General features: G+C 38.8%; 1 protein-coding gene across 1 annotated transcript in view; it reads right to left on the reverse strand.

Moving 5' to 3' along the window:
* LOC121871676 (disco-interacting protein 2-like) overlaps nt 1-26,642 on the reverse strand; it is a gene marked incomplete at its 5' end in the record, with an annotated part of 242,037 nt that overhangs the window by 50,065 nt on the left and 165,330 nt on the right. The window contains 1 exon segment of the mRNA XM_042374088.1: nt 8,917-9,154. Coding sequence (XP_042230022.1) covers nt 8,917-9,154 — 238 coding nt within the window.

Consider the following 26,642-nt stretch of genomic DNA (forward strand, 5'->3'; position numbering starts at 1 on the left):
GATGATTCACCTTACACTGCAATATTGGAGGACACATTAAAGTCGTTATTCGAGGCTTTACTGTATATATATATATATATATGTGTGTGTGTGTGTGTGTGTGTGTGTGTGTGTGTAGAAACACACACACACACACACACAAAACACATACAAATAAACAATAATGGGAAACTCCTCTCACACTCACACATATTTACAAAACAGGTAAAGGAAATTACTGTCTCTCGAATGAATGGCTCCCTGTCCCAGCCGCAAAAATGCCAGCAACTTTAAAACTACCCACAGGCATTCTTGGGTACATCTAGTGTCATCCGCGAATAATAAAGGACAGCGAAATAAAAATCCACGAATTTGGGGGCCCCATGTACTATAAAGAGGTAATTAGAGATAATCATATTATTTTCACCCAGAAGCCATCAAATATTATCTAACAAGGTACGTTAATACAAAAGAAGTGAAAGTAACAGTGACATAGTATACATGTGAGGATCACTTATTAGATACTGATACCAACAAAAGTAAGACTTAAGACTGTACAGTTTCGAGAATGTTTGAATTTATTTAAATTTATCCATGAATAAAATATTTCAATGATTCCAAACTAACTGATATGTGTTTGTTGATGTATTTGCTAATATAATAGCAAGTGTGTACAAGTGGTCCTCATTATTTAATGGGGTCGAGTTCCTGAAGAAAAAATAAATGACTACAGGTATCACTCATTTAGCAATCGGGATACATTCCAGAGAAGCCGATTGTTATGTGAAAGGATCACTAAAGGAGGGAAAACGAGAAATAGTATCCTAAAATAGGGATAACGAGAAACAATATCCATAGAGATAGCATATAATTGTGTAGCCCAGTCTTGAACTTGCCACCCAATAGCGCTTAGAAGGGGTGGGGCTGAGCTGTGAGCTATGTTATTGTTTAACTCGTAATTTGGGGCAGATATACGTAATTTTCTTCATTTTCTTTTACTCTGTAACATGCACACACAATTGTTCATACAGCATGTGCAAAAAAATAAAAAATAAAAAATAAATAAAAATACAATAATAACTGTAATACAGTGATCCCTCGGTTAACGAACGCCTCGGTTAATGAATTACCTTCCAAAAGAATCTTCAATTCGGTTAGCGAACAAAAATTCAATTAACAAAATTTTTACGAAGTCATGTCAACATGTTTTAGCTTCCTCACCAGCAGGAATATTAGTCCGCCAATACAGTAATCGGTTCTAGGGCTTAAATTCGTTCCCATTTAAGTAAATATCAAGAAGGTTGTACTACCGAATATACTCGTGTGTAGTTCGAGTTTTTAAGACCAAATTTTTAGGCAAAAAATTGGGGGTCGAATCTCTACATGCGTAATAGTTTTCTTAGGTTGAACCTGTGCATGATGGGAAGGGCGAGGAGCAACTTTTAGCTTCAGACATGAAAAATATTTACCATTTACTGCCAGTAAACAATGGAAACGTAAAATATGTACCAATTAGTAATGAAAAATTGTGCAGTTCCTTCAACAAATGAAGCTCGCCAACTTACAATAGGCTAAATTACCATACAACGTGCTTTCAGTAGTCTATGTTGAAGTTCTTAGCAAAGGCTAACTTATCATATCATATACGGTATCACAGTTCTCATTGATCTACAAAAAATACCGGTAATAAAAACCTTTTCAATATTTCACATTTTATATAATACCCGGTAATCTACCTCAACCTCCTATTGTTTACAACGACGCATGACGCACCACCAGCTGTTGCGTATCAGGTAGACGGTACACGTGTTTTCTAATCGTTTTCAGTTAAAAAACTGTTACATCACACGTATATTTTACCTTAACTGTGCCTGAATGAATATATTCTCGGAAATAAATAGTAGTTTTGCTGAAACGTGATGTATTTTAATGTAAAATAGGATAAAATACATGACGAAAACAAAAGATTTGACCTAACCTTCCAATGTTCAAGAGAAGTTACTCGTTTTTTTAATAGTTTTTGGTTAAAATACTGTTATATTACAAGGGTATTCTATTCATACTGTGCTTGATATAATGCATTCACGGAAATGTAATATTTTTGCTGAAATTACTAACGTATTACAGTGGAAAGTGGGATAAAATCGTGACGAAAACAATGACTTTCGCTTTCTTTCGTTCAAAAGATGTTACCGTAATCGCTTTTCGAATGGTTTTCAGTTAAAAACTGTTGTATTACAATAATATTCTATCCTAATTGACTTGAATAAATACTACGATACCATATTTCTGAATATTTTCATTAAAATCCATCAAAATCATTTTCCTTGTCATCGTCTGCAGCACCAAACAGCTTCTCCCAGTCCTCTCCTTGAACAGGGCTAAAGGGTAAGTGTTTTTCGAATCATTTTCAGTTAAAAAACTGTTACATCACACGTATATTTTACCTGAACTGTGCCTGAATGAATATATTCTCGGAATAAATAGTAGTTTTGCTGAAACGTGATGTATTTCAATGTAAAATAGGATAAAATACATGACGAAAACAAAATACTTTACCTAAGCTTCCGATGTTCTTGAGATGTTACTCGTTTTTTTTAATAGTTTTCGGTTAAAATACTGTTATTACAATGATATTCTATTCATTCTGTGCTTGATATAATACATTCACGGAAATGTAATATTTTTGCTGAAATTACGTACGTATTACAGTGGAAAGTGGGATAAAATCGTGACGAAAACAATGACTTTCGCTTTCTTTCGTTCAAAAGATGTTACCGTAATCGCTTTTCGAATGGTTTAGTTAAAAAACTGTTGTATTACAATAATATTCCCTCCTAATTGACTTGAATAAATACTTGAATGGAAATATACAATATTTTTGTTGAAACTACCCGCGTTTCAGTGTAAAGTGTCGTAATAATAAATGGTAAACAATTTGCCTTTGGCACTCGGTGTTTATGCACGGTGAGCCTCAGTTTATAGGACATAGTGTTTTTACTGAAGGTTTTGTTGTTCCATTACCCTCAAAAACTTGTCGACCTATAAACGAGGAATATCATAAATTAACGATTTCTTGGTCAAAAAATCAGGGTTGACCTATAAACGAGAGGGGGTTATAGACGAGTATATACGGTATTAAATAATTTTCCAAGTTTTACATTAAAATTTTTAGTCATTTTAACACTTATTTAAAATAATTGCAGTACAGGAAACTAATTTTTGGTGCGCCAATCAGCCACTTGACTCACCCAGCAAGGCGTCAGTTTATATCTCTGGTCAGTGGAGGTAACATCTAGCTTGTTGCTCTCTTGAACATAAACTATTTTTATGTTTTTACAGTACAATTATTGGTCATTCTGAAATTTATTTAACATATTGACAATATATAGTGCAGTGCAGTGTTGATTTAAAGAAAATAATCTTGAATTACTGTACACCTAGTAAACTTAAAATTTTATGGGTGAAATGATGGCATCAAGCATGAGGTGATTTCTCTTCCACCCCCACTTCCTTCTCTTCTCCCTTCTCCTCCACCCCCATTTCTAATTCCCATCATCATCAACCAGGAGCTTTCTACATACACACCTCAAAGTAAGTGTACTTTACTTCATTTATTTTTACTTTGTATGTAATTTTCGGTGAGCTGGAACCAATTATCCAAAATCCCATTGAAACAATGGTTTCGGTTAATGAACGACCTTCTGGAACGAATTGTGTTCTTTAACCAAGGGACCACTGTACTGTCGTAATAATAATAATTATCATAAGGTCAAAAACACAAAGGTAATAAACATTTAAGTGCTCCGCAGTTAACCCACAGAGCAGGCAAGTGGGAAGGGAAGGGGTGAGCAGGTGGGGGATCACTCAGCTGTTCTCTGTCCCATGTCCTATGAAATGATTGCCAAATGGCAAGGAAATATTTTTTGTATTTTCTTCATTATCATTATTTATGAATTTATTTATTTATTATTAATTTTATTTATTCCTCACATTTACATGTGACACAGTTCATCCAGGGAGTCACTAAGCTGATTCAAGAGACATGTGAGGCTGCTGCCTCTTTGCCACATGTCACATAGTGCAGCTAGCCACAGTTACAACTCTCTGCCTCAACATACACACCGATGTTCTTCACTTTGATTATTTTATAGTTTTATAGCATAGAGTACAGTACTATAAAACTATAAAATACTGTACTGTATACAGTATAGTATTTTCTTTATTTTCTAAGCCACATTACAGTTGGTATTGTAATGATGTGCACTTGGAGCACAGAATCCTCAGTTTTTCCTATTTCCCTCCCAAACTTTTTCCAGTGAGTCAAAGATAGCTAAACTGAAAAATGATGATTGTTACTCAAGAAAGGGTGTTAAAATTTTAAACTGCTAAACAGAAATATAGCGAAGTAAACAATCGTTATATTCGGGATACCTGTACTGTAGTCATGAAATGACTAATATTGAAGCCCAAATTACTTTAAGCCTAATGTTACTGTATCAGGGTAGTAAAATGCTGTATTGCTTTTACACTCCTGGGGGTTATTCTGTATAGTAATTTTTCTCACATAAAAAACCCTTTGCTTCACTTAAAACACATAAAAATTCACCAAATTCATAGCTTGTTCCTCCTCTTCAAAACGCCATAACATATCCATTGTCATATCCTGACTTCACATATTTACCTTTGTCTCTTCTTAGCAATAAACTACTACAACCTGCTGCTCATTTTGATACAGTAAGTCCCCACTGAATGATAGGGTTAGGTTCCACTACAACGCTTTCGTTAGGTGGATTAAGTTCATCGAATCTATTTTTACCATATAAATTAATGTAATAAGGGGGGATGTGTTCCTGTACTAAGCTCTGTGATAGAATAATATACTGTACTACGCTGTGTGATAAAATAATTACAACACATCAAAATACTGTAGATAAAAATAATAAAACATGTAAAACATAAAGGTACATAAACAGAGCGGTCAATTGTTGGTTGTGGTAATATTAATTCATTCACTCTAGTAATGATACAATGTTTCTCATTATGTTATCATAGGAAAATGCATGGTTTATATAATTTGTTTATCACTGAGCCCATCACCATTTTCAAATTAGACTACATACAAGATATGTATTTCTTCCATACGTACGCCTGGCTATGCCTGGCAACGGGAGCGGGTAATGGGGAGTGAATGACCCCTAGTTGAGTGTTGTCAGCAGTTGTAACTCTCCTCACTCCCTGCCATATTTCACTGGGTTTACTGTTACAGTGGGGTATGCTATAACGAACGGATCCTACTACGAATATTCCTATAACGAACGGTTTTACCTATAAAATTGAGAATGCTATAACGAACGCAACTCCTACAACGAACGCGAATGAATACGGGACTATTTCATCTGGCGCATGAATATTGTTGTACAGCAGCTCACAACAAGAGCGTCAGGCGCCATCTTTGTCTCATTGTGTAGCCAGTGCACCACTGTTATTGTTGAAATTTCGTCTTTTGATGTGGAAATTCGTGTTATTTGTATAACTATTTTGTTATACAAGTATACAATTGTAACAATGAATCATCCAAAGAAAGAAATCATAAAGAAACGTGAGAATGGAACAAGCATTGCGAAACTTAAGTGATGAATATGGGATGGCTAAATCGACTATATGTACGATTTTGAAGATAAAGAGGAGTTAAAAACTGTGCAAGTGGCTAAGGGAATCTCTAGACTTAGCAAGGCAAGGTGTAATGTGATTGAAGAGATGGAAAATTTACTCTTAGTGAGGATAAAGGAGAAAGAAATGGCAGGTGATAGCATTAGTGAAGCTATAATTTGTGAGAGGGCCAAACAATTTTTTGAGGACCTTAAAGCCAAGACTCCCAGTGGAAGTGATAGTGCTGTGCCAGTGTTTAGGGGTACCTGCATGCTGAACAACACAAAGTTAAGATAAAGTACCGTATTTTTTACATTTTCCACAGAAAATTTTCAGTGTTAAGTGGTTGTATTTGGGGGCCTGGGACGGATTAATCCTATAACGAACAAATGCTATAACGAACGAGGTTCTAGAACCAATTAGATTCGTTATAGCATACCCCACTGTATTATTAATGTTTACTGATAGAATAGTGCTTAATAGTGATTAATGATGGCGTTGCAGCTAATGGGCCAAGCTGTGAGGTGTTTGCTGCCTCAGTTAGGGAGGGGAGTAGTGTTCACAATGTACAGCGGTGGGAGCATTGCCCGGGAGAAAGAAGAGGTACCTCCCAGTTGGTGTCTGTTACTATGGGGAAGCAGGGAGTGTATGCAAATGGCAACTGTTAAACTTTCACCAGTTTAGCAATACTGTACAATACTGTTGTACAATACTGTATTGTATCATGAATGACAGTCATAGTAGAGAGAGAGAGGCAGAATGTCAGTGAGATGCAGTGGGTGGGGAGGGGGAAGGAGATCATGGTCAGTAGGTTTGTTTGGTAACACTGGCAACTGTGTCAAACTTTCATTTGGCATTTATTTACTGGTTTAGGTCCCAGACTTACGAACATCCGCCAATATGAACGGGGTTACACTTAGAATTTACAGTATTATATTTACCTGATGACTTATTCTTACTTTCATTTACTGTATTTTGTCATTCTATTTCTTCTTTTGTCTTAAATTAAGTGATTTTTAGATGTACAGTATATAAGGACTTAGGCTAAAATATAGTGGGAATATAAACATTGTTTTGTAAGTACAGTATGCATGTGGCAGGTGTTGCTTCTTACGTACAAATCCGACTTACGGACATCCTCAGGAACGGAACCCATTTGTAACCCGGGGACTCCCTGTACAGTATTTTTTGTTGTACAATACAGTATCATGAAAGACAGTCATAGTAGAATGAGAGAGAAGCAGAATGTTGGTGAGAAGCAGAGTGGGAGGGAGGGAGGGAGGGAGGAGGTGGTGGCGAGTAGATGATGTGTCAGTCGGTTTGTTTGGTAACAATGGCTGCAGCTTTGCGAGACATAAATTTTAAATTATAGAGTGAGAATAACAGATAAACACTGTACAGTATTGTACAATATTGTACCATCATGAAAGACAGTCATAGTAGAATGAGTGAGAGAGGCAGTGTCACTGAGATCAGTGGGTTGGAGGAAGGTGAAATTATGATTTAGGTGGTGATAATAGAGGTACACTGACAGAAATTTTTAATTTGTCAGCGATTTTTTAAGTTTCGTCAAATGTGTCTGATTTTGTCCACTTGTTTATAGTCACAGAAAGTTATATTTACCATATTATCTTGACACAAACACAAATTTTAATACTAACTTTAAAGTTTATTTTGAAAAAAAAAATCCTATGTTACACATGTAGAATCAAAGTCGAGTTAGGTGACCTACAATATCTTAATAATACAAAACATTTAAAGGTCTATGTCCTGTACATTCATGCGGTATGATCAGAGGTACAGGAGTTCCCAGGAACATTGTACGACCTAGGAAAAAATTCAGACCTGGCTCAAGTTGAACAACACACTGGCTTATTCATAATTTTTGTCCTCTCTTGTCTTGTGAATAATACAAGATAAGTTACAACCCAGACAGTCAGCCACCACATGCTTATTATGGTTTGTTTGAATGATGTTCAAAGTGAAAACAATGATGAAACTATCGCAGATTTAAAAAATAAACGGAGAGAATGATAGTGACGACACTGAGAAGGAACATTAATTCAGGAGAAAAAATCCACACACATGTCAGTGCCCGCCCGCCTAGCAATTTTTTTCTTGGCCATTGGGCCTTCCTGTAATTAAATTTAAATCTAGACTAGCTATATTTATTTCAGAGTCCAGGCACAACAGTCAGTAACAAATAAAATATTACATCTATCTGAATTCAATATACCGGTAATCAGTCAAAACAATGAAAAATTATGTAATTTCATATTCAAATATTTGTCCGATTTTTCTCTCAGATTTGTCAGCGAGTAGATTGCAGATCACAGACATTTATGTCAGTCGGGGGGATGATGGTGATCATGGAGCTGATGACATTGTTTCATTTATTGACAAATGGATAGTATAAACTTTCTTTCATTATAGTGAGGATTCATTCAAAGGATTAATGCTCAATGGGGACTTACTATACTAGTTATTTTATGAATTAAGACTTAATTCTTACTCACTAGCCTCAAACTTGTATCATAATGTTTACTTACATCATTTGCTTATATTTTGATAGCATTTACTTGCGGTAGGTATTATGTTTTTTAACACATGTACTGTACTATATAAAATACGTGAATGAATTTGTACTCATTATACAATATACTTTAAAGCACTTCTTTGTATTTATAAAAAATAAATAAAAATAAATACAAAAATCAAAACAAGGAATAATGAGGTATTTTTAACGAGAGCCACCTGTTCTTCAGATTCTTTTTTAAGGTAGGGTAATTGCTAATTATTGAAAAATATGTAATGAAAGGTTACCACATCAAGCTAAATCAAATTAACCAAATTATGAGATAAATACTGCATAAGTAAAATAAGTGAAAGAAAATAAGTAGACAAGGAAATATCCTAACAGTCTGACTACTGATGTGCAACACATACGTACTTTCTAAACAAGGCTTTTCAATCATAAGCTTACCAAATATTAGTTTGAGTATACACATGATGATGTTTCACCATGTATATTGCAGAAAGAAAAAAAAAAGTATTAAATTACCGGTAGTTTAAAAAGATTTTCTATGTATATGTAAAATCAAGATCTAGCATTTTTTTTCTTCATGATGGTATTATTTTGAACTCGAGAAATGATGTAAGCCCTTACAATTCTCTACTGGAGCAGTCCACATGCGAAATTATTTCTACATAATGCACATTTTAAGTTTCAATAATTTACTACTACAAAAAACTGAACATTAAAAAAATATACAGGGATATCATTACAATTACCGTGATGAACCTCCCGGGGTTTGGGTAGGTTGGTGACGCAGGTGTGAGGACACATTAGCACATTTGCCGGGTGCAGCGATCCTTCCAGGAACTTCTTGCGTGTCTCTGACAAATGAATCCCTCCCAGTGGTGTTTTAGGAAGGTGGTTAGGAGGTACAAGTGCTAAGCAATATATTCCCACTTGGTGGATACTGTCAACTGCCTGGAGCACTCTAGACATCCACTGGAAGCTCTGAAAAACAAAGCAAAATAATTTAATGTGTATTCATTGCATTGCTTATATTCAGTAAAACCAAATTTAAGCTAATAATAATGTGACCACAAAATGTAAAAAAAAAAATAGAGCAATTGCATCTGTGAACAAATGTGGAGATTTCGCTGGTTAGTACTGTACTGTACAATATATTAAATTGATTATGGCATACCTTTAGGAAAAACCCTGGAAGTTTCTATGTAAGCATTGGCTTATAAAACAGTTAAATGTGATGTGTGTCTGCAGGCTGCAAGTGAAAGTAACAGTCTTGCTGTCACATACAAATGTAACCACTAGTACTCAAGATGGAGATACAGTAGTGACAAATACATCAGGTGAAGAAACTGAGCAAATGCCAAGTGAAATAAACTGAGAAATATCTGTTTTATCAAATACTGCATCCATAAAAATCAAGCAAAACTACATCATTCACTATCTTACTCTGCTGGATGGAGATGAGTCATGTGAGATACCGGTAGGCATAAGCTCACCAGGATACCACACCACACAAAGTATTGCAGAACTTATTCACCAATTATTAAAGTACTGTATGATCTAAAAAAAAAAAAACTTGACGTACTGTACAACTCCAAACATTTGAATATTGAAGTATCAAAAGTTTGGCTTGTACTACACAACACAGAATTTGTACAGGCACTTCTGTGTTTGTATAAAAAGAACAAGTGAAGAAATTGTACACGGCACTTCTATGTTTAGTAATAAAGTAAGAGAAGAAAATTCCTATCTGCCTTCATTAAAATTGTATAAAATAAATAGTAATTATAAGTGGTTACAGGCCATCTATGCATAAAAGGAAAGGTGATAAAAAAAAGATTGCAAAAACTATATGGTATGCATGCTATTGAGAGGGTAAGGGAAAAGATAGAATACTATACAGTAGACCCTTGTCAACCATGTATTTCCCATCCGCAAAGTCCAAGGATCCATTGTTTTTACTCTGTGTACCATTTTACCAACTATGGCATTGAATTTCAAGTACAGTACACTCTCGATTTAAAGGAATCCGCTATAACGAACTCTCAATTTAGCGGAGGGCATTTTTCGTTATTTTCCGCTCAATTTAGTGAACTAGATCACTAAATCGAGATTAATTCCGTTAATAAGCTCACACCTACGGAGACACCCCAGACACATGATACAGTAAAACATACTTCAGCCTAGGGTGAATGTACTAAATGTATAAAAATTATAAATACAGTACTGTAATGATGTAAAGCAAGTACGTACAGGAAAGTCTGAGAAAATGGGAGAAAAAATCACTCCAAACCTTTCTGCTCTGGGCCTGGGGACAAAAATTCCCAGCATTATGAAAAATTGCACCATGTTCAGCCGCAATGAAGACTTTGTAAACATCAATATTACATGAAACTACAGTGAACCCTTGAAGATCCAGACTAAAAGGGGGGACCACCTGTCTGTATAAGCCGATTAGCCGAATCTTCCAGCGAATGTACAAAATGTATAAAAACGATCATTAATTATATAAAAAACACCAAAAATACAGTACTACATATTATCCTGACCACTGGGGTTAGTTATACAGACTTTTTCCTGCGAAAAAGCCGTAATTTTGAGCAACATTACCATACTCATTTGTACTCGATGTACTACATTTAAGGACTAAATATGTAATGTCTATACTCAAATTTTTGCTATTTTGCAAGGATTCCATCAATGTAAGTTATATTCTGCTAATTTTAGTCTGTAACATTTTATAAGATAAAAACTTTAAGCCTAAAACCACCAAACCCTGGCTGGGAGGATGAGGGAGAGGGAGGGAGGGGGAGGTGATGTGTTTGACAGCTGACGCCGAAGGTCAGATGCGTATTTATTTATCTGTCCTTTAGAGGGAGTTTAAGTTTTTCTATATAAAATGTCAATGAATTGACTTGGGAAAATATAACTAACATGGCTAGAATTCTTGTAAGATAGTGATTAATTTGAATATAAACATGCTATAGTTTGCACTAGACATAAAAATTTTAGTAATTATTTAGTACAGTAAGATCTTGTATTTTGCGAGTATTATAGACTGGAAAAATTGCGCCAAATTCAAATTCTCCAAATGCAAATACATAAACTAATTGGAAAAATAAAAATATAGACTGGCCACTCTACATCAACCTCCGATTTTCTCATTTATAACCTCCAAAGGATACAAATTCTACCTTTATTGACCTGATTGTGCTTTCCGGAAACTAGTTTTTAGGCTTTCCTCAAGTAACTTAATCACACGCTGCTTATCCTGCATCGAGTACTTGGCAAACTTTACTCCCTTATGATAGTCCCGCTTCTCCTTTTCCTGATTTGGCCGTTTAGGTGGCCATATAAACTTACGCGTTTCGGGTCTAATGTAGGACTTATTAACTCTCTGGCTTGATGGCTCACAGGACGGCTAGAGACTAGTCAGCCTGAGACGAGGGCCATCTGTTTCACACTTAACACCTCAGCAAAGCTCGTTGTTAACACTCCCTCTGTCTCTCTCCTAACTCCCCCTTCTCTCTCTCTCCCTCCCTTCTAGTTTATCCTACTGTGGCAGTAACACTCCTCCTCAGTAGGACCCCCAGTAGAGGTAGAGGCCATTGTCTTGACTCGACAGGTGGTAGCACCACCCAAAAAAGCACACAATAGCAGCCCGGGCGGTCGCTAGGATGGTGCAAGCTACAGCGAGAAAGGTGCGTTCTTGTAAACCTCTTTTACGTTCACCACCGGCAATTCGATCACCAGAACGCTTCTTGGAAACATTCTTCTTACTTTGTCCTTCCATATTCATCGTTAATACAACCAAATTGGAGAAAACAGCAAAAATCACGGAGCAATCGACAGAAACCGCACAATTCACCTGATCATGTGATGTAAACAGAGAGTGCTGGTGTAAACTGTTATTAGTCCTCACTGCGAAACATTCGTTTTACTTGTTCTTTTCATACAGTATTTATGGGTAACAGCTAAATTTGCAAAAAATTAGAACGAAATTTACAGAGTACCTCTCAAAAAACACTTCACAAACAAGACACGAATCAATTCAACATGTGATGTCGAACGTGAACTGCAAACACTGCATACCCCCGCGCCACGCTTAAAACGTTGAGGATGGAATCAAAACACTGAGGATGGAATCGCGCTATAGCCAACATTCGTATGCAAAAGCTTGTGTTTTACAAACAGCGTTCCCCCATTCATCAATCGCGTTACAACCAATTCGCGTTGACAAAACAAGCATTGTAGCAGAAATGACTGTAACTAGTATGAGGGCTGTGACATCATTCAAGATGGTGGCCAGCATAGAGCTTCCTGGATCTCGCGTTCAGCTGGCTGAATCTCGCGAAATTCACGATATATTTTACGCCAAATATAAGACTTGGTTATATTAGATAGTGCTCGCGAAATAAAAAAAATGCGAAATATGAGATCTTACTGTACAGTACAGGTTTGCCCTGAGGGCAATCATTTCTTTCACTTTTTTCACAATATTTATCTAAGATAGTGTTGCATGTGAATGAGTAAAAATAAATGAAGAAAGTTTTGTATGTCTACCCAAAAATACAAGTTGAAAAGCTTGCACAAAAATGTACAACACTAATGGACTAAAATTTTTATTTCTTCTGCAAAATATATTATGTCTATATTAAAATTATTTGCTGTCTTGCAAGGATTCCGGGTCCGGATCTTCGAGAGTTAACTGTAAATTTAACACTCTTGGGTTTAGGGAAGTGCTCTCCAGTGAGACGCTCAGGGTCTGGCTAGTCACTAACCTCACCGCACTTGACTGCACCATACAAGAGATAATTGTACATAAGGAGTCATAGCAAGTTTGCTATTTCAGATAAAAAGGTGGGGTTTGTCACATTAGCATTGCAAGTAAATTATCTACAAACAGTTTTAAATAAGTAATCATGATAAAATAATTATCTCTCTATGTAAGTGCAAGTAGAACACAAAATTTCTCATTATGCTTAATGAAAATATTTTTACATCACTTTATACCTTTGTTATTTCATGTGATTGCAATATGAACCTTATTCCATTATAAAGCATACATGTTGAACAAAAATGAAGTTATATTAGAAAAGTTGTGAAAAATTAACATAGTGGTGTAATAGTGGTGTAAAATGTGGGTTCTGATGATCACACCCAGGTTTATGTAGGTTATCACAATAAATGATTAAATCTACACGTAAGCGTGAGTATAATACAAATTGTAGTGCATGGCTCCCACTCATGCTCCCAAATGTGTGTATTAGCTCGTCTCATAGACAAGTCTATATATAAATATGGGGTAGTATCATATCGCCCCTGTAATTTTCCACTATCCATGAGGTGACATGGTCAGATCACGTGATGGGTAAGTTTCACTCTTGAGGAGTGGCTCTAGAAATGCTAGTGTCAGCTATTAGAAGCAGGCTAGCGCCCCACTATCATCTCAACCCTCACGCCAACTGGACGTATTAGTAGAGCTTATCTAAGATAGCCTCCGTCCTTATTTAACACTCATAGCTACAGTGATTAACTTCGGTGATATACATTTGGAACTTTAGAGAATATATTTTTCTAAATAAATGAAGAAAAGGACCATTTGGGTTTCACGACTAAAACCCAATACAGTGGTCCCTCAGTTAACGAACACAATTCGTTCCACAGAGTCGTTCGTTAACCGAAAATTTTGTTAACCGAATCCATTATTTCAATGAGGTATTGGGTAATTGGTTCCAGCTCACAGAAAAGTACATACAAAGTAAGGCCAAAAATGCATAAAGTCAGAAACACTCCTAAAATTCCCCTAAATTGCCCTTAAATCACTATACAGTGGTACCTTGGTTAACAAGCACAATTCGTTCCAGAAGGTTGCTCGTTAACCGAAAAATTCGTTAACCAAAACCATTGTTTCAATGGGTTTTTGGGTAATTGGTTCCAGCTCACCGAAAATTACATACAAACTAAAAATAAATGCAGTAAAGTACACTTACTTTGAGGTGTGCATGTAGAAGGCTCCTGGATGATGATGATGATGATGGGAATTAGAATGGGGGTGGAGGAGAAGGGAGAAGAGAAGGCATTGGGGTGGAAGAGAAGTCACCCCATGCTGCCATTTCACCCATAAAATTTTAGTTGACTTGGTGTAATTCAAGATTATTTCTTTAAATCAACACTGCACTGTGCTATATATTATCAATATGTAAAATATATTTCAAAATGACCAATAATTTGACTGGAAACACAGAAAAAAAGCATTTATGTTGAAGAGTCTCAAACAAGATGTTCCTTCCTCTGAGCCGGTAAACAAACTGACGCCAAGCTTGGTGTGTCGAGTGGCTGTTTGGCGCGCAAAAAACTAGTTTCCTGTACTTCAATTATGTTCAATAATTGTTAAAGTGACTAAAAAATGTAATATAAAACTTTTAAAATTATTGAATAGTACAACCTTCTTGATATTTACTAAAATAGTAAGGAATTTAAGCCCTAAAACCAATTACTGTATTGGCGGACTAATACTACAGCTGGTGAGCAGCCAAATGCAGGCGAAAACATGTTGGAAAAAATTTGTAAGGAATTCGTTAACTGAAATTTTTTCGTTAACCGAAGTGAAGAATCTTATGGAAGGTAATTCATTAACCGAAATTTCGTTAACCGAGGGATCACTGTATATATACGTACATATACACTCTTACTCTTAAATCACTACTGTAATGTGATACAGGTGATTAATTTTTATCTCTTGTGCAAAATATATGATGTTTATATACAAATTATTCGCCGTCTTGCAAGGATTCCAGCAATGCAAATTATATTCTAACTTTAGTCTGAGATATTATATAAGAAAAAACTGTAGGCCTAAGACCCTGGCTGGGGGAGGGAGGGAGGGAAGGAAGGAGCAGGTGAGGTGATATGTTTGACAGTTGGAGCCGAAGGTCTCATGTGTGTTTATTCAACAGTCCTTAGGTGACGAAGCTTCTCTCATTTTAAAATGCCAGTGAAATGTCCTGGGAGAATATAATTTACATTGCTGGGATTCTTATAAGATAGTGATTAATTTGAATACAGTAATACCCCGATTTACGAGGTTCCCGTTTACATGTTTCAACATTTACGCTGTACCCCGCCAGAACCGGAATTCCCACTTTAAGCGGTGCATCTACTCATATACGCGGAGAGCGGCTGGCGGTCCTGCCGCGCCGCCATTTTTGGATTCAAACCTCCCGCCATGCTTGGGCAAGCGGCGCGAGTAGGTTGCACAGTGGATGCTTCTGTTGCGTTATTGCTGACGTCATATGAAGTATCGGACTGTGATTGGGCAAAGCATCCTTACCTCCCTCCGCCGCTAGCTGTGATTGGTTTAATGTAATATGATGTGCTTTCCCGCTGGCAGGTAGAAGGCGCTTGACCTAGCCGCATCAGTTACATCCCTCCCGGCCACACCGTGTACACAGGTATCTATTGTTCCATAAGAATGGCTGCTGTCGGACCACCACCACCACCACAGAAAAACCTTGCATTACCTGGACCCAGCCGCCCTAAGCCAAAGAAGATATGACGTGCCCTAATTTACGAGGTGAAGTACAGCATAATACAAGAGTTAGAAAAAGGAATAAGACAGGTTGATCTCGCGCGTCAGCATAGTGTTAACGAATCTACGATCCGGACGATCAAGAAGGATGCAGCCAAGATAAAAGAACACATAAACACCACAAAGTCTGCAGGTGCTTCAATGATCAAGTACTGCCAGAACAAGGTGCTTCTCAAGACAGAAAATTTACTTGTGTGTTACTTGATTCGTCAGGCAAGACGGAACATGGCGGTCAACACGCGGTCAGTTCAGGAGTATGCACGTGAGCTGTACGCAGCAGTGTCACGTAAGATGGGAAATGCAGAGCCCAAACCCTTCAATGCTTCCTCTGGGTGGCTGCACAGGTTTAAGAAGAGGAACAAGATCACCAACATTAACATTGGTGGTGAAGAAGCGAGTGCTGACCGTGTTGCGGCTAGGGATTTTCCTCCATTCTTACGTGAGATTATGGAGGAAGGAGAGTACACCAACGACCAGGTGTTCAACATGGTAGAATCCAGTCTGTTTTGGAAAAAGCTACCTTCCAAAACCTTCGTTGTCCAGTCTGCCAGCAAATGTCGGGGCCGGAAGTTGCAGAAGGAGCGCATCACCGTCCTCTTTATCACCAATGACTCCGGTTCCTGGAAACTCAAGTTATCGGTGATCCACACAGCCCGCAAGCTACACGCCTACAAGAACATGGACATGACCAAGCTAAATGTCCACTGGCTGACCGCACGTAAGGCGTGGATGTTCTCTGTTCTGTCCCTCTCCTGGTTTGATGACTGTTTCGTTCCCGACGTGAAGAAATTCTGTGAGCAACAGAATGTTCCATTCAAGATTTTGTTGCTGCTTGACAACGCACCAGGACATTCGCCCCTACTGTTGGATCGTCACCCCAACATAAAAGTGGTCTTCCTTCCTCCCAACACTATGTCATTAATCCAGCCCATGGACCAAGAATTAATCTGCAATGTGAAAGCTGCATACTCTGCAAAGAAGTTTAAGCTCCTGAAAGACTGTACCAACACCATGGATGAGTTGCCTAACCTGGGTGACACCGATAGCAAGAGCGACGAGGACGAGGAACAACAGTTGGCAGAGCAAGAAGTTCTCGTTAAACACTTTTGGACGAAATTTAACGTCAAGAAAGCTTGGACTTCTTGGTGGAGGCATGGGATCAGCTGTCTGTAGCAACGGTTCGTCACACATGGAGACATGTGTTGCAAGGTATCCCAGGTGGGAGGCAGAGTCAACCTGTGACTGGTGAGGTTCAGTCTATTGCAGCAGCAGTGGACCTTGCTAGAGAAGCTGCGCAGAGTGTTACAGCTGCAGGCTTCTCCGAGACCACCAACGAAGGCATCTTGGAGGTGATCAGGGATCCTGAGGTGACTGACGACGAGATGTTAGAAGACGATCACGTCAGTGAAGAGGCAGGTGGTGCGTCATCCCGAGAAGAACACAAGTTAATGTATGGTAATGTTAGGGGTGCCATCGAGTGTGCAGAGAAACTGAAGCTCCTCCTTTCCGACGACCCTGACGATAACATGAATGAAGTCTTCCATACCCAGCTGTTGCAGGCTATGGAGCCGTACATCAAGGTGTATCACGACAACATCAACACTAGCCGTTAATAAAGGATTACCGAGTTCTTTGCCCGCAACCCACCACAGCCAGCCGAAGCCAGTGATAGTGACAGAGACAGTGATGGTGACTTTGAGGGATTTGTCAGGGAGGCGCTAACAAATGTGGAGGACAGCGATGGTGACTCACCTGAGGGCCAGTAGTCTGCCCTCTGCCTTGGAACCAGCCGCCATTCCCGTATGTCGACCCATCTCTTCTACTAACGTAGTGTTAAACCTAACCTTGATTTTTCCTAACATAACCTAACCTTACGTAAGTGTTAAACCTTGATTTTTCCTAACATAACCTAACCTTAGGTAAGTGTTAAACCTTGCTTTTTTAAAACATAATCTAACCTTACGTAAGTGTTAAACCTTTATTTTTTCTAACCTAACCTGACGTAAGTGTTAAACCTTGAATTTTTAAAACATAACCTAACCTTACGTAAGTGTTAAACCTTGATTTTTTCTAACCTAACCTGACGTAAGTGTTAAACCTTGATTTTTCTTTTACCTGGTACAGTATATTATTCTCTTATTGATATTTCTCTTCCATATTATGTGTGTGTGCATACCATCATAAAGTAAGATGTTATTTTTACTACAACGTACATATTGTGTCGGGAAAAAGTGGAGTTTGGGGGTCGGCCCAGTCTCTATTTCAATTAATCCCATATGTTCTGTTGTTCCATTAACGCGTTTCCCGTTTTAAGCGGGCCTCCGCGGGTTCAATTGACCGCATAAATCGGGGTATTACTGTATAAACAAGCTATAATTTGCTCTAGACATAACAATTTTAGTACCGTAATCATTTAGTACATGTACAGTACAGGTTTGCACTTAGGTCATTTATTTCTTTAACGTTTCTTTTAGTATGGTGTGTACATGTAAATGAGTGAAAATAAATTAGGAAATTTATGTAAATGTAGGCAAAAATACAGTTGAAAAACTTTTTATAAAATGTACTACAGTACACTAATGTATTGTATTAAACTTTTTATCCTTTGTGCAAAATATATGACATTTATTTTCAAATTATTCACTGTCTTGCAAGGATTCCTGCAATACAAATTATATTCTCCTAACTTTAGTCTGTGATATTATATAAGATAAAACTTAAGCCTACTGTATAACCACCAAACCCTTGCTGGGAGGGGTGGGGTGACAGTGACATGTTTGACAGTTAGCGCCAAAGGTCTAGTGAAGTATTTATTTGTTTATTTATGTCCTTTGAATTGAGTTTTTGTTTTTTGCTTATAAAATGTCATAGAAGTGACCGGGGAGAATATAATTTCCATTGTTGGAATTCTTATAAGATAGTGATTAATTTGAATGTAAACATGCTATAGATTGCACTAGACAAAAATTTTCGTAATCATTTTGTACTGTACATTAATTTGATTACATGTACAGTACAGCTTTGCCCTTAGGACAGTGTGTGCATGTAAATGGGTTTCAATAAATGAATAAAGTTACATAATTGAGCCAAAAATAATAGTTGAAAAACTTTATGTATACAGAGCTTGGATGGCTAAATTTTAGAATGACCAATAATTTTAATATAAAAAAATGCACAAATATTAAAGAGCACAATTTTCTTGATATTTACTCCACTGGAAACGAATGTAAACATAGAACAGATTACTGAATTGGCAGACTAGCCCATCAGCTGATCAGCTGAAGCTCACAACAAAACGTGTGTGTCGTAAGGATTTCGTTAATCGAAGCTTTGTTCGTTAACCGAATTGAAGATCCTTATGGGAGGTAATTCGTTAACCGAAATTTCGTTAATCAAACCGTTCGTTAACCGAGGGACCACTGTAATTTTTTACATATCTTACTTCCATTACCTAATCAAGGATCTATGTGTTTATAAATGCTTATTATTTTCAAAATTCATTTGAAATAATTGTAAATTATTGTAATGCATATTTTGTTTTTCATTTTTGTGTGAAAATAAATGAATTTCTTGACTTACATGTTCCTCCTACCCTTTGCCCTCCTCTTCCGTGCTCCACAGTGCCATACTTAGCATGAATAAGGTAACTAAATTAGTTTTAGTGGGAGTACGGGTAGTGAGCACTTGTGAGGATGAGGAAGATGAGCGATCACAAGGTAAGCCACGCTGCGATGGCTGAGATAGTACTTACAAAACAATTTTTTTTCCTTCTAGCCACGACGACATGCCGGGCAGCTCCTTTCACACAAGGACTGCTTGTTGAGGGGGCATACAAACTATCACTTGCACTAGAAGAGGCCAGGGACACTGGAAGAGGCCACTATCACCATGTGGTGCAATCTCCTTGTACTTTTTACATTATCCCACCCTTCCACCTTCACCAGCAACACGAGGCATGGTTCAAAACAATCACAACACTGTTACCAATAAATTAAATTACTGTGATGAACGAAAAATCAGCAAGCCACGAGAAAATAGTGGGATATGTAGGTCAAGGTCATATCTTGTGCTCTTGAACCACATAGGGCAAATGGTGCAGTCACTCACTTAACCTTGGAGGCAGTCTACAGAGGTGTCAGATCACACTGACATTGCCAAATGTGTATCTTGATTATCTAGCATTCATACGCAAACGTAGTTATTTTATTGTAATTTTTTAGTTCATACGTAAATTGGCGTATGAAAACCCTAAAGTGATAATTTAGATCATCTGCAAATATGTGTAGGAAAACCCCAAAAGTGTTAATAAGTAACACTCACCAGTAATTTCTTTTTGGAGCTTAATGTGTGGTTTACTACTGTACACCTATCTCCTCTGCCCTGACTTAACCCCTCGTATCACTTTAATTTTCACATTCATAGTACTGAAATTACTTTCCTGGGCACATTGGCTGGTTTACCAACACATGCACTTGCATAAAATGTTCACAAAACACAAGTACAGTATTACCCCGCCTAACGCGGTTTAACTTAACACGTTTTACCATATACGCAGTGCCTCGCCAGAGCTGAACTTTCACTTAACACGGATTTTTTCCACATATATGCGGTGAGTGTCCGGCTCGAGACGCTATTTTTAGATTTGCCCCACCCGCCACCCTGCCTGACTGCCTGTTTTAGCTCATAAAATTCATACAAATTACCCGGCCAGAATATAATTTACATTGCTGGAATTCTTATAATTTGGTGATCATTTTGAATATAAACATCATATATTTTGCATTAGACATAAAAAATTTAGATAAAATGTTTTCTCTTGAGTAAATATGTTATCTTTTGTGCAAAATATATGACATTTATATTCAAAATATTCCTGGTCTTACAAGGAATCCAGCAATGTCAATTATATTATCCTAACTTTAGTTTGAGGTATTATTTATTACTAAAGTTAAATATTCTGGTTATCCCACACATCTCCTTGGGACGGTTGGTGGGGGGTGGGGGGAGGGAGGGACCGACCGACCATCTGTTACCCTGTGAAGAATATTTTTTTTTTATTAACTGAAGATATTTGTTTTAGCTCATAAAATTCATACAAATTACCCGGTCAGAATATAATTTTATGGCTGCTGGAATTTGGTAATTTGATGGATCAGCTCTTGAATATAAACATCATATTTTGCATTAGATTATACAAATTTTAGATAAAATGTTCACCTGGAGTAGATATGTTCTTCTTTTAGCAAAAATATATGACATTTTTATATTCAAAATATTCCTGGTCTTACAAGGAATCCAGCAATGTCAATTATATTATCCTAACTTTAATGTGAGGTATTATTTAATACTAAATGTTAAAATTTAGTTTTTTCACCCAACATCTGTTGAAGGGAGGATTGGTGGGGGGTGGGGGGAGGTTTGGGACTGATCGACCACCTGGCGTGGTTGGAAGAGGGGAGGAGGCAAGGTGGGGTACTTTGATTGACAGATAGTGTGTGAAGAATATTTTTTTATTAACTGAAGATATTTGTTTTAGCTCATAAAATTCATACAAATTACCCGGCCAGAATATAATTTACATTGCTGGAATTCTTACAATTTGGTGATCATTTTGAATATAAACATCATATATTTTGCATTAGACATACAAATTGTGATAAAAATGTTTTCTAAGTACATATGTTATCTTTTGCAAAATACATGACATTTATATTCAAAATAGCCCCCTGGTCTTGCCATGAATCCAGCAATGCTGTAATTGTATTATCCTAATTTAATCTGAGGTAATATTATTAAAATTTTTGTGGTTTTCCCCCGTACTTCTCAGAGAGGGAAGAGCCAGCAGTGTAGTGTGAGAAGAGGGGGAGGGAGTTGAGTCCATTATTTGAATGGACATTAACTTGGCGACTGTATTTCTCTATTTCTCTTAAGTATTAATTGTGTGCATGTACCATCATAAAATTAAGATGTTATTTTTACTACAACATAGTTATGTGTCTTCAAAAAGTGGAGTTTGGGGGTCGGGCTGGTTTCTATTGGAATTAATCCCATATGTTCTGTTGTTCACTTAACGCGGATTTCACTTAACGCGGGACCCTCTGGGTTCTATTGACCGCGTTAAGTGGGGTACAACTGTACATATAAAAAAATATGAAGTGACCTACAGCAATGCAATGGATATGAATCTTGGTGCCTATTGTTTACATTTTGAGGCGATCGGTGATTGGCTTAGAGGATGTAAACAACAAAGTTGGTGGCGGACAATATTGTTGGTTTTTTTTCAATAATGTTTTATTTATTTTTTTCTTGAATGAAACTATAACTATTTATATATTGTACAACAACATAGTGAGGGCAAAAACAAACAAATATTTAACAACCAATTCTTGCACGTATTGGCAGGCCTGCTGAATCTAAAAATTTTCTGCTAGCCCAAAGAAATTTCAACTAGCCCGTAATTGCTTTCAAAAGATGTGGAGATATCTTTTTAAACTCTTAATGGCGGAAAAGGTTGCTCACAAAATGGATACGTACATCTGGTGGTGATGTAGAGTGGCAGAGCGTTGGCATGTGGATGATGCAATACATGTACGTCTTCTGCTCTCTTCCTGAGAAGATTACCATCAACATTGTTTGAATTATTTTTACCTAAAATGTTACCATTTTTCTGTGGCTGAATGTGTGTTATCGTCACTCGTGTATGACATCACTGTGGTCGTGTTTGTGTGACATCACTCATGCGTAGTGCACGTCACGCGTTTGAGAGACGTCACTCGTGTGTGACACCACCGTGGTCGTGATTGTATGACATCGCTTATATTACTTCAGTAGTATGACATCACTTACATGACTTCAGATTGTATGACATCGCTTATATAACTTCAGTTGCATGGCATCGCTGGTATAACCTCAGTTATATGACATCTTTATAAACAAGCAGACGTGTCAGTTGAAGAGCGTTCCCGCTTAACTGAACGTCTCTATAGCTGTCCACCGAAAGAGCCAAATCGAGTTCACTGTGTCACCAGTCATGGAAGGAAACAAGGCAGAGGAGACAAGCCTAACCAGCGTAGAAGACCTGGAGGCCCTGAACGAAGGAGATGCTAACCGGTTACTCACACAGCCAGGGTAATCGGGGGTTTATCAGCAGATGCTCACCCAATTGACGGCAATGATGCAGGATATGAAAGATCATATGGAGCAACTTCAGACTTCAGGCGATACGGAGGAGTTTGGTGAGATGCTGTCATTAACAGGAGGAAAGCCCTTTCTGGAAACGAGTGAAGGGATGACAGCCGCAACGAGGTATGCACGAGACACACGTTGTCAACAGCCGGAATCAGAAGTGTCTAGCTGCTACACCTTGACACCCACCCAAGGAGGGTTCTCAACACTCAGCGCTTCAGGGTCGGGAACATCCCATCAGGGAGAGGGAACGTGTTTCCACCCGTCATACCCACTTTCCGGAAGCACTGACACTCAGGAACCCATAGCCACTGAACACCGGCCTATGCAGCATCATACTTCACAGACGGCTCAGTGGACCAAAATATCATAGATCCGGAGTGGCCTTCTACGCCCGTGGTCAGACCCTCAGCTGGAAACTTCTTATGACTGCTCCACGCTACAAACAGAGTTAGTAGCAATCTCAAAGACCCAAACAAACCACGCACCACCTTCTCCGGGTCATCACACGATACCCATCAACCAGATAGTTTAGGAAGTATCCTCCCCAGCAAGTCCGGACCCCAGTTCAGGGGGCGCGCCACTCCGAAACTGACCACGTCTAAGTTTGGTGGTAAGCGTTCACTGATCGGGGTCTGCTTACACTTGCAAACCTGCAGTACCCTTTCATACCTGCAGGTAGGATAACCTCCATCCCCAATCCCAAATCCGGCCTGGCTGCTCCAAGAGCTCCACCCGGAACCACCAAACGGGCCGCCTACAGGAAAAGGCCTGTGTCGGACTACAGTCAGACAATCTCAACAACAACAGAGGATCTCGGAAAAGTGTTATCACTACCAGAGACATGACCTTCCTGAAACCGAAACTGACAAAGAAACGCTATATACTTCAAGAGGACTCCCGATGCTCACCTTAACCGCCGAGCCGGGAATATTTCACCAGGGGGAGTGCTGAAGTACTTCCGAGCATCAAACTCGCTCACCGAAACCTCTAAAGTTGATGAAGGACCATAAGTGACGACTATGTGAATAATGTGCATAAATACAAAAGGAAGCAAGGGAAGCCTCCTGGGATCGAGTGGATGTATGATTCGCTGTGGATATGGTCGACAAGGTGGAGGAGGCCCCAAAGGGACAAGGACCGGAGGAACCAAGCTGAATATATGCAGACTCATCCTCATGCCAATCCTCGTCGAGGAAGGAACTTGTGGGTCTGGTGAGATCAGGAATAAAGACAACCAGAGAAACGGACGATGAACTCTGCTCGTTATGCCACGGAGATTACCTTCAGATGTGTCGGACATTCCTCAGCATGTCCACAGGGAAGCGAACTTCCCTCGTAAGGGAAGAATGTCGCTACTTCACCAGCCTGGGTCGTAATCACCGGATAACGAGGTGCAGCCAGAAGATGGTGTGTGGTATAGATGGCTGCTCTGGAGTACACTTAAGGCTTCTACACTTCACGGGAGTTTCTGACGAGCAGTACCAAGGCTGCAAGCTGAGGGAATGCCAGTTTTTCCCTCTCCATTGGCACAATCATGAAAGAAAGAAGTACTGTAGTGTATACGCCGAAGAGATCAGTGTAAAAGTGGTTAGCGTAGGAGAAAGAAAGAGCCGATCCATCACTATCCCCAAGGTCATTGTTGTTTCACCAGGAAGAACCGAAACTCTCAGACAATAAGAAGCTTGCCGAACAGCGATTGGAGAGTCTGAAACATGCCTCCTAAAGAACCCAAAGCTCTCTCAGAGGTATCAAGAAGAGATGAGACGTCTAGTCGACGAGTGACATGCTGAGCGAGTCCCACATCGAGAACTCAGTGTTACACCTGGGAAGACCTGGTATCTCACACCACCCTGTGTTGAATCCCAACAAGCCAGAAAAGGTGAAAATAGTTTTGATTGTGCAGCCAAATGTGAGTTGATGTCATTGAACAGCCAGGTGATGCAAGGGCCAGACCTTAACAGCAAATTTGATGGGAGTCCTCATCAGATTCAGACAAGGAAAGGTGGCACTCATGGCTGATATCGAGGCAATGTTCCATTAAGTGCGAGTAGTACCGAACATCGAGATGCCTTACGATTCTTATGGTGGACGGACGACCAGCTGCCAGTGGCCCGGCCACTTACCAAATGACAGTACAGGTAGTTCTGCTATAACGCGATAATTGTGTTCTTGTAAAATATCGTGTTATAGAAAATCGCGTAATAGAAATAACAGGGCTTATGGAGAAAATAGGGTTAAGTGCAGATTACTCAAAATCGAAAAAATTTAGTAGTTAGCCTAACACAAAGGAGAGCACAGTCTAAATAAATGTTACATTCATATCTAATAATGAAATCATACAGTAAATGTAACACTTTACCTTGAAAAAATATGAATGTAACTTGATGGGGGAGAAGGGTGATTTTGAGATTGATAACATCGAGCTTCTTTTCAAGTGTTATATCCTTTCTTTTACGATCATCACCGGGAATTCTATCACCAGAACACTTCTTGGAGATATTCTTCTTTACCATATTCACAATTAATACCACAAAATTGGAGAAATAGTAAGCAAAAATCGCGTTATAGCAAACAAGCGTTCGCGTTATAACAAACAAGCGTTCGCGTTATACAAATATCGTTCCTAATTCATAAATCGCGTTAGAGCAAATTCGCGTTATCAAAACACGCGTTATAGCAGAACTCACTGTACATCTCTTTGAAGGTATGTGTAGCCCTTCATGCGCCAAGTATGCGCTACAAAGAATATTCCAAGATTGCAGGAAAAGTGTCCATGACGACATCAAGAAAGCGAATCGTAACTTCTACATTGACGATCTACTTCCCTCAGTAGATTCGCCAGGGAAGGCAACGATAATTACCCATTGACTGAGACAGCTGAGAAAGAAGGGCGGATTCGGACTTACAAAGGGGGGTCTGTAATCACAGGGAAGTCCTCAAGGCAATTCTACAGACAGAGAAAGCCGTGGGAGTAAAGGAAGTCATTTGAAAGACGACAGGCTCCCCGCTGAACGAGGGCTGGGAATCTTGTGGGACCTGGAAAAGGACGAACTAGAGGTCCGGGTCCAGATCCCTAAGAAACCAGAGACAAAACGAAGCCTTCTGAGTATGGTCAGCTCCATATATGACCCACTTGGACTCATCGCTCCGAGCATCACAAGAGTCAATATTATATATATTCCAAGATGAGTGTAGACGAGGTATTGAGTTGAATAATGAATCTCCTTCGTGTGTGGCAAAGCCAAGCTAGCCCCTCTGAAACAGCAGGCCATACCTCGACTCGAGCTCTGCGCGACAGTACTGGCTGCTAAGGCAGACAAACGACTTCAACGAGAACTTGAATTAGAAATAGACAGATAAGTGTTCCGGTCAGACAGTACGGCAGTCCTTAATACATACGAAACACCGAAAGACACTTCCATTCCTTCGTGACCAATCGAGTGGCAACGATACACGAGGACTCCAAGGTAGAACAATGGCGCCACGTGACGTCGGCACTGACCCCGGCCGACGACGCTAGTCGTGGATTACATAGAGCAGAGCTCAACGAGGAGGGCAGGTGGATTCGGGGACCTGCATTCCTCTTGTTGGAAGAAGACAGTTGGCCAAAGAGTCCATTGAGGGTTCCAGACCTCAGAGACGGAGACCCAGAGGTGAAGAAGGAAACCACGGTGCTGACGACGAACGTTGACC

The sequence above is a fragment of the Homarus americanus genome, unplaced genomic scaffold (assembly GCF_018991925.1).
Source record: "Homarus americanus isolate GMGI-L3 unplaced genomic scaffold, GMGI_Hamer_2.0 scaffold39675, whole genome shotgun sequence".
Lineage (NCBI taxonomy): Eukaryota > Metazoa > Arthropoda > Malacostraca > Decapoda > Nephropidae > Homarus > Homarus americanus.